We start from the raw sequence: 7,572 nt of genomic DNA, 5'->3' as shown, positions 1-7,572 counted from the left end.
CGATCCAGGAAACTGATTCCGGGCCTACTACTATCTGGAACCCGACGAAAACTTCATTGTTCCCATCACTAGTTCTGCCGCATCCGGAGACGCATTGTGCAGAGGAATCGTACATACTATGGGCCTCGCCGACTGCTGAGATCCAGAAGACTTTGAGCCCGCACATTGATTTGCCCAGTGGTCCTCCATGGACACGAGTCTTGGACCATCCGAACGGAGGATGCAAACGCTTTGGGCGTGTTTGAGCGACGCATTCTCCGTACTATCTTTGGCGGTGTGTTTGAGCATGTAGTGTGGAGGAGAAGGATGTACCACGAGCTTGCTGAGCTGTACGGCGAACCGAGCATCCTTACAGTGGCGAAGCCTGGCAGGATACGATGGCTGGAGCATGTTATGAAGATGCCGTACTCATGCTCCACCAAGAAGGTGGAGGCCCCAGTTCGCCACGAGACGCAGGGGAGGACAGCGAGCACGATGGCTGGATCTGGCGAAGCGAGACCTGACGGAGATCGGGTGTCTGCATGGATGGGAGGCTGCACAGCCAAGGACCGAGCATTCTGGAGAATGATTGTTGACCGGGTAATGTCACGCCGACGTGCTCTATGGTGAGGAGGCCAACAAGAGAGAGAGAGAGAGAATTGTCTAGAGACATAGGAAACTCGACAGAAGAGCACGATACTTAAAAGAATTTGAAAAATAATCTGAAAAAAACAACTACTACGGACAAACAGGACATATAGCCTTAGCAGCTGGTCCTAAACTATAGTCTAATGAATGTCGAGCGTACACCGAGCTTGTTATTTTGAAATAGTATTTTACGGGATTGAATTGTTCGCTTCCAATGTTGAGCTGGCTAGCGAAACCCTGCAAGGGTGTTTCCTTATTAACACCAATCCGTATAGGGAAATGATATAAATCGTTAAGGTTTATCAGTTGCTAAGTAAGTTTCCGGAGCGTTCAGGACATATGCTTGCAAGATTCATGCACAATTCTAGATAGCAATTCATGCATTCGTTTAAAACGTAAATGGAGACTATTGCCGTTTTCAAAAAAAAATCCTATAGGATATGCATAAGTCTGACCTAAGATGTGCTGAAACTGTATTAATCATTCAGAATAAAAAAATCATTATGATGCAAGACTTTTCGTTGATTGCAGATTCACTTTGGCCATGGAATATTGCCTGTTGAATCGTCACATTGATAGAAGGTTTGATTGGATGCAGAAGATTCGGATATTACAGAGCGTTTACTTCCTACTAAACAATTCTTTTTACACCAATTACCACCACGCTTTATGTTACACAAAGATTAATTTAATAACAGTTGATCGTTCTTCTACCACAGTACAAAGTTGGCAACGCGTACCACGAAAAAAAAAACAAAGATTTCACTATAAATGTGCAGCCCAAATCAGAAGTAAAAACATAGTAAGACGGTTAAACAATTACTAAGAAGAGTTGTTGCGAGAAGACAATTGCACGTGCGCACACGCAGCGAAAGGTTAAACATAGCAATAGTCCTCCTCCCACCCAGAGCGGCAGGAGAGGAGGGTTCGCGAACCTGCGCCGCGGCCCACTCTTCGGGACGCATCCGCCTGTTTTGGTAGCGAAGGTTTAGGATGCGCCCGTCATACGTAGGAGTGTCCCTACGGGCCCCGGGTCACAGGTTCAGTTCGGAGAGAGATGCAACGGTGCCAAACGCGCCTACCAGCCCCAGCCCACAGTGTGTGTGTGTGTGTGTGGGCTAGGGTTCCGGCGTGTTGGCACTTTACCGCGCTCATCCGCCACCGGGAATGGTGCAGTCGGACAGGGTCATCGGGCGTCCGATTGGCCTCCGGCGCGGCCCACCACCGGGCGGACCACCACCACCCCCGCCGCCACTGCCCCCGTAGCCACGAGTCGTATCACGGCCGCCCGAACCACCGCCGCCCTGGAAATCCAGCATCGTGCGGAAGCTGCCGGAAGCGACAAGCAGAAAAAAAAATCATGAATAAACAAACGCCCACGAAGCAAAGGACTGTGGCGGGATATACTTACAACATTACCAGGAAGTTAAAGAACCCCATGATGAGGCCCTTTATGCGATCGACGCCCCATGGTTGGGCTTCCTGTACTGCGCCGTCTGTGGGAGGAAGCAAACGGAACGAAGGGAATTGTAAGCAAACCGCAACACAGAATGGACTTTCTTCTTTCTCAGTACTTACTTCTTGAAATGTACACCATTTTCAAGAAACGGCCCTCAGCTTACTTTACTGAGCTACTTTAATTGCGTACTTCCGTGGCTTTCCTTATTTTGGGTGCTTCACCAACATGACATGACATAAATTACAGCTGGCTCAAGGTGAAGGAACACGTCGGCTGTCAGGCGGTGCGTTTACGACCAACGGGGGTTCAGTGCTTCAAATCGTTCGTTCGACGGTAAAAGTGGGGGTAAAAGTAAGGCTCAGCCCTCTACGTTACGCTAGCGTTACGCGTAACGCCTGTTAATCACAAACCCAAGCAGCATTTTTGAACGTTTGTTTTAACCGCCGTGGATGAGCAAATTAATAGATTATTATGGCTTAATATTGTTTTCTTTTATATGATAATTAGAAAAGCTTTGTTGATAATTAGAAAAGTTGTCACAACTTCAAGAATTATAATTTTAACAATCTTATAAATTAAAGATGTAAATAATAAAAAAAATTATTATTTATTTATTTACCCAGTTATTGATAAAGTAGTATAATGAAATACTTACAAGTATTTATTAACTTCATTAACCTCATTTTAAAAAGAGCCCTTGCATCTAAAGTAATTTTTATTCAAAATGGCCAGAAACATAGATTGAAAAGGTAATAGTTTTATTTCATATATATAATTTAATTAAAAATATTTTAATATTTTATGTTTTCTAATCATAGAAAATGTTACTCCAATTGAAAGCTTTTGGGGTGTTCATGAGCTTCCTTCTTTCAGACTTTTTTTCATTAATCATAATGCAACAATGAAAAATTTTAAACCTGTTATTTAATTGTTATTTAAAAATTAAATCTCCTTGAAATCGGTTCATCTTACAGCAATTAACTTTTTTTTCATCTCAATTTAAAATATTTTTTATTCAAATAATGTACACTGGTCGGTCGCCTGGATGACAAAACTGTAGTAAAAATGTTGCTTGGGAATATTTTAAGGGATGTAACGCTTCTCCAATGTAACGTAGAGGGCTGAGCCTTACTTTTACCCGTTCGACACGCGTTGCTCGCCATTCAAACTGTAACGGAAATTGGCGTAACGAAAATTTAGATTATAGTTTTTTTTACGAACGTAACGTAGATATTCAATTGTTTCTCGTTAATGTCAAGAAAAATTCGTTCAAATAAATAATATAATTATTTAAATTGTTTCATGAAAATGTATCAATAGTAAGGATAAATTTTATATTTTAAATTATAAAAATAATGTTTCACAAGCAAAATTTTGCTTGTCATTTTTAGTTACTATTTTAAATCTTTAATTCCAAACTCAAAATCAAGAGATCACGTGTAGAAAATGTCCCAAAAAGATCCGAGATGATATCTTTTGGGATTTGAATCTACGACTGATACGTTCACTGACTTCATTTTCAACGATTTTTTACCTCCATGAAAAATAAACCCCTTTTATAGGTCCTAAACCCGTACCGGTAGCTATTGTACCGTTTTATTCGTAAATCGTGCCGCTGCCATGTTTAATGCGTTTTAGCCGCCCTACATCGCGCCACTTAAAACCATCAGCTCACCCAGCTACCGTGCACTATTCGCTGGTGAAAGATGGCCAAGCAACGTCTGCAGCTGGCGCTGCTGCTGCTGCTGCTACCGTTGCACAGCGTCGCGTACAAGGACGGCGAGTACTGCAACATCTGCAAGGAGCACGTGGCGTGCGGCAACGTGGACGAACTGCACGGCAGCTGCGTCCAGTACGAGAACGTGAGCCTGGCGCTGCTCACCCGCTACCGGGACGCGATACTGCACCGGGTGAACGCTTTGCGGCACACGTTCGCGATCGGCCATCTGCCCGGGTTTAACGAGTCGTACGGTCCGATGCATGCCGTCGCGTGGGACGCAGAAATGGCCGACCTGTGCCGGATGAACCTGAACACGTGCCGCTTCGCGCACGACAAGTGCCGCGGTACGCTGCGCTTCCCGTACAGCGGCCAAACGCTCGGCAAGCTGACCAAGTGTGTGGCGCCGAAGAATGTGGACGATCTGCAGATCCGCGTCCTGCCGCACGTCATCCTGCATCTGATCGACCGGTGGTATCTGGAGCACGAGGTGACGCACCCAGCGGACGTGAAGCACTACTCGCAGCATTCCTCGTAAGTGGATCCGCAGTTCGAACGGAGGGAGCGATATGATGGGCTGCATGCACTTCTTGCAGGTCGCGCAAGTTCCAAATCGGACACTTTCTGCAGCTAATCAACTGCAACGTCTGCCGCATGGGCTGCTCGCTCGTCTCCTACCGGGAGCATCGCAAGGGCTTGGTGTGCGACACGTACATCCTCTGCTGCAACTATTCCTACATCAACATCGTCAACCGGCCGATCTGCAACGTGCATCGGTACGAGCAGAGCTGCAAAAGGGACCACCAGTTTCCCGGCCTCTGTGAGCAGTGTCACCTCTAGGCGCCAAGGGTGATATCACACAATCACAAAAGCAAAATTCCAAAACACACATACGGACTACGGTCAAACATACGCAGGCACTGCTTTAATAAACTGATTTTCCTCCCAGCTACACAGCCCGGCATAGTCCGGATTGGTGCCCGTGCGGCAGCGGCTCGCCGGCTCGCCCTTCCGGTAGATTGGCTGGTGCACGATGCTGGTGATAGCGTAGTTGCACGCGTACAGCACCATCTTGAACACAAAGTCCTCCATCTTTTTCGGGTAGATCACCACGCCGCACCCGATCGCGGTCGTGCGGTCGGAAACCATCTGCGTGTAGTGCCCGATCGTAGCACTAGCGGTGGAGTGGATCCGAGAAGCAAAACAAAACAAAAACAAAAACAAAAACAAAAAGCGTCAAAAATCAAAATAGGAAGATTTGGGGCGCGAAGAGGCATCGCTTCACCTACTTGTAGTCGGTCGTGTACTTGTCCAACACTTCCTGGGTCGTGTCGAGGTACTCCCGGTGCCACAGCCCGGTCAGGTTGTGGATGATCTCGAAGATGTCCGTCTCAAGGTAGTAGGACCCGACGGCCAGGTTTTGCCCGGCGTGCAGATACTGGTAGGTGCTGCGGCACTCGTCATGCTCGAACCTGCAGCTGCGCACGTTAATTTCTGCCAAATTCGCTAACTCATCGTCCCAAGTCTAGTGCGGGGAAGCGAACAACAAGATGGCAACAGTTTGTTTATCTAGCCTTCAATTAGACCCCTCTTGCACACGCCAACCTCGAACCACTTACCACCGTGGGCATCCTGGAGGCGGCCGCAAAGCCAGCCTCGTCGCCCCGCGCCAACCGGTCCCGCACCTCGTTGTGCAGGTGGAGTATGTAGGCGCGCAGCTGCGCGTCAATCTTCTGTATCATCCGGCCCGGTGGGCACGCGTCCGCAAACGACCCGTTAAATCCGCAGGCCACGTGCCGCTTGGCCTCGAGCAGCCCGGCCCGGTTGTAGCGCAGGCAGAGATCCGGTCTGCAGTACACATCGTACGCGCTCGGTTCGGCCCACTCGACCGCATCGATGTAGTCGGCGCCGGCACCCGGTGGCAGTGCCGCTGGCTGCACCGTGCTCGGGACGTCCGTGAATGGTTCCGCGCTAGACTCAGCGTCGCCTGTTGTCGTGTCGTACCGTAGCGTGGTAAGGTCGGACCAACACACTGCGACAACGTTCAGCAGACAGCCCACAAGCAGCAGCGCACTGACGCAGCGCAATCCTAATTCGCAACAAAAACAAACACAGGGGAGGGGGGAGGGGAGGAGAAGTGCGTGGATCCGATTAGCTCTTGATTGCCGATCGTACTGCGAAGGCCGAGGGGCAGGGCAAAAAGTTGAAGATTCTGGCTGCTTCAGGAAGATTTGAAGAGGCGCAACGTGGCGCACCGTCTGCTTCGCAGCTTCCATCGCCAACGCGTGAGAACTGGTTGGCTGGACGCGCTTTCCGAACCGGGCCCTTCACTTTTGCCCCGTAACTGGCTCTCGCTCTCTCTCTCTCTCTCTCGCACCGGGCTTTACAATTTGCAAGGTGTAATGTTTACATGACATGGCAAACCATAAAATATCAACGACTCACGTTCGCGCTCTCATGCGCAAAAACAGATGCGCAAACACGCTAACGCGGTGTGTGGCTCTATAAAGTCCTTCCTTTCTCGCACAACCTGGGACCACTTTTTGCTACTTACCGTACATGATGTAGTTGTAACTGTTTGATTGCTTGTTGTGCTGTAAACCCTGCCCCGCTACGTAAACCCAGAAGCAAACGAAGCTGATTGAGTGTTGAGATGAGGTTGAAGAGTCACTGCTGCTGCCTACGCTACGTCCGCTGCAGGATAAGCACACACCCTTCCCACGGTGAGGACTTGGGTCTCTGGTCTCGCACAAACTACCCAAACGCACCGCCGTCGATTAGCAACTAATCAGTGCGAGCATCCCGACCACTGACGGGTGCTTATATACGCTGGCCAGCCGGCGGGGCAGCGCGTTCCTTTCCAATTTTAATTCGCGCGGCTGTAAAGCCGTAAAACGGAAGAACTGGCCGATTAGGGGTTTGATGATGAGTGAAGCGTCATCTTCGTTATGGCTGTCCCCACTCGGCGCGCAGTGAGCTAACTCTCTGCTCACTCCTGCCACATCCCGCGGGAGGGGAAGAGGGCGGACTAGAACATGGACAGGGAGTCTTGCCCATCCTCCATCGTCGGCAGGCGGCCCACTTCAAGGCTACTTTTTTGTTGCTGTTCCGGACATTCTCGATCACGACCATAGCTTGCGAGCATAATCATCAGCAACGCGAGCCATCCACAGAGATCTGGCGGAAACCGGGATCAGCAGAGAAGAGCAACGAACACAATACGGGCAGCCTCCGACAGGAAGAGCCAGTTCCCACGCAAACGTGACCGGTCGCGTTATTATAAATGCCACACCTCCCAGGATGGGCCTTATCTAATTGCACCGGCACGTGACACGTGCGCGCGCCCGCTCGCCGTTTGCTTAGGTTAAAGGTTGAAGTATTAGCAGTACGCGCATTGCGAAGGAAGCGTAGGCGCCACCAATGGTTTGAATGTCAGACCTTGTCGGGCTGATTGTTTGCCATGCCGTGGGTTGAATGCATTTGATAGGGTACTAACTATAACTGGTTGTTTTGTTTAGTTTGCAGCATCATTTACTAACCAGGCCCGACAATGAACCACCCGTTTGTTTTTTTTTTTTTTTTTGTTTCCTACGGTGACTATGTTGTAACTCCTGCCGAACAAACTCATCACACACGGCGACAGTGTAGAAGCCACTGGACGGGAGCTTTACATCCATTAGAATTCGACGAGGATCATTCCCCGGTCGAGGCAGCGGTTAATTGCAGCGATGCCATCAATCCAGCATTGATGGTTTGCTGATTGTTTTGT

General features: G+C 49.0%; 3 protein-coding genes across 3 annotated transcripts; 1 reads left to right on the top strand and 2 right to left on the bottom strand.

Moving 5' to 3' along the window:
* Positions 1-1,293: 1,293 nt before the first annotated feature.
* Positions 1,294-2,397, bottom strand: LOC4576172 (glycine-rich selenoprotein). Its single transcript, XM_001237298.4, has 3 exons — positions 2,206-2,397; positions 2,039-2,123; positions 1,294-1,956 (listed from the first exon to the last, which is right to left on the bottom strand). The coding sequence occupies exons 1-3, from the start codon at positions 2,222-2,224 to the stop codon at positions 1,779-1,781; spliced, it is 282 nt and encodes a 93-aa protein (XP_001237299.3). The 5' UTR covers positions 2,225-2,397; the 3' UTR covers positions 1,294-1,778.
* A 1,356-nt stretch (positions 2,398-3,753) lies between these two features.
* Positions 3,754-4,757, top strand: LOC1271900 (antigen 5 like allergen Cul n 1). The gene is made up of 2 exons (XM_310755.6): positions 3,754-4,337; positions 4,400-4,757. Exons 1-2 carry the CDS (start codon positions 3,793-3,795, stop codon positions 4,641-4,643), a joined length of 789 nt encoding a protein of 262 aa, XP_310755.6. The 5' UTR covers positions 3,754-3,792; the 3' UTR covers positions 4,644-4,757.
* On the bottom strand, positions 4,702-6,616 carry LOC1271901 (antigen 5 like allergen Cul n 1). The gene is made up of 4 exons (XM_061656469.1): positions 6,358-6,616; positions 5,423-5,892; positions 5,093-5,328; positions 4,702-4,977 (listed from the first exon to the last, which is right to left on the bottom strand). Exons 1-4 carry the CDS (start codon positions 6,362-6,364, stop codon positions 4,707-4,709), a joined length of 984 nt encoding a protein of 327 aa, XP_061512453.1. The 5' UTR covers positions 6,365-6,616; the 3' UTR covers positions 4,702-4,706.
* Positions 6,617-7,572: the final 956 nt, after the last annotated feature.

The sequence above is a fragment of the Anopheles gambiae genome, chromosome X (genome assembly GCF_943734735.2).
Source record: "Anopheles gambiae chromosome X, idAnoGambNW_F1_1, whole genome shotgun sequence".
Classification (NCBI taxonomy): domain Eukaryota; kingdom Metazoa; phylum Arthropoda; class Insecta; order Diptera; family Culicidae; genus Anopheles; species Anopheles gambiae.
Note: the sequence above shows the minus strand (reverse complement) of the source record. Positions and strands in the feature narration are given on the sequence as shown.

Coding starts and splice junctions, on each gene's coding strand:
- LOC1271901 (XM_061656469.1), bottom strand. Junction 5,329..5,422: donor CCTCCAGGATGCCCACGGTG/GTAAGTGGTTCG, acceptor TCCCCGCACTAG/ACTTGGGACGATGAGTTAGC. Junction 4,978..5,092: donor AAGTACACGACCGACTACAA/GTAGGTGAAGCG, acceptor CTCCACCGCTAG/TGCTACGATCGGGCACTACA.
- LOC1271900 (XM_310755.6), top strand. CDS start 3,793: ATGGCCAAGCAACGTCTGCAGCTGGCGCTGCTGCTGCTGCTGCTACCG. Junction 4,338..4,399: donor CACTACTCGCAGCATTCCTC/GTAAGTGGATCC, acceptor CACTTCTTGCAG/GTCGCGCAAGTTCCAAATCG.
- LOC4576172 (XM_001237298.4), bottom strand. Junction 1,957..2,038: donor TTTAACTTCCTGGTAATGTT/GTAAGTATATCC, acceptor CGCTTCCGGCAG/CTTCCGCACGATGCTGGATT.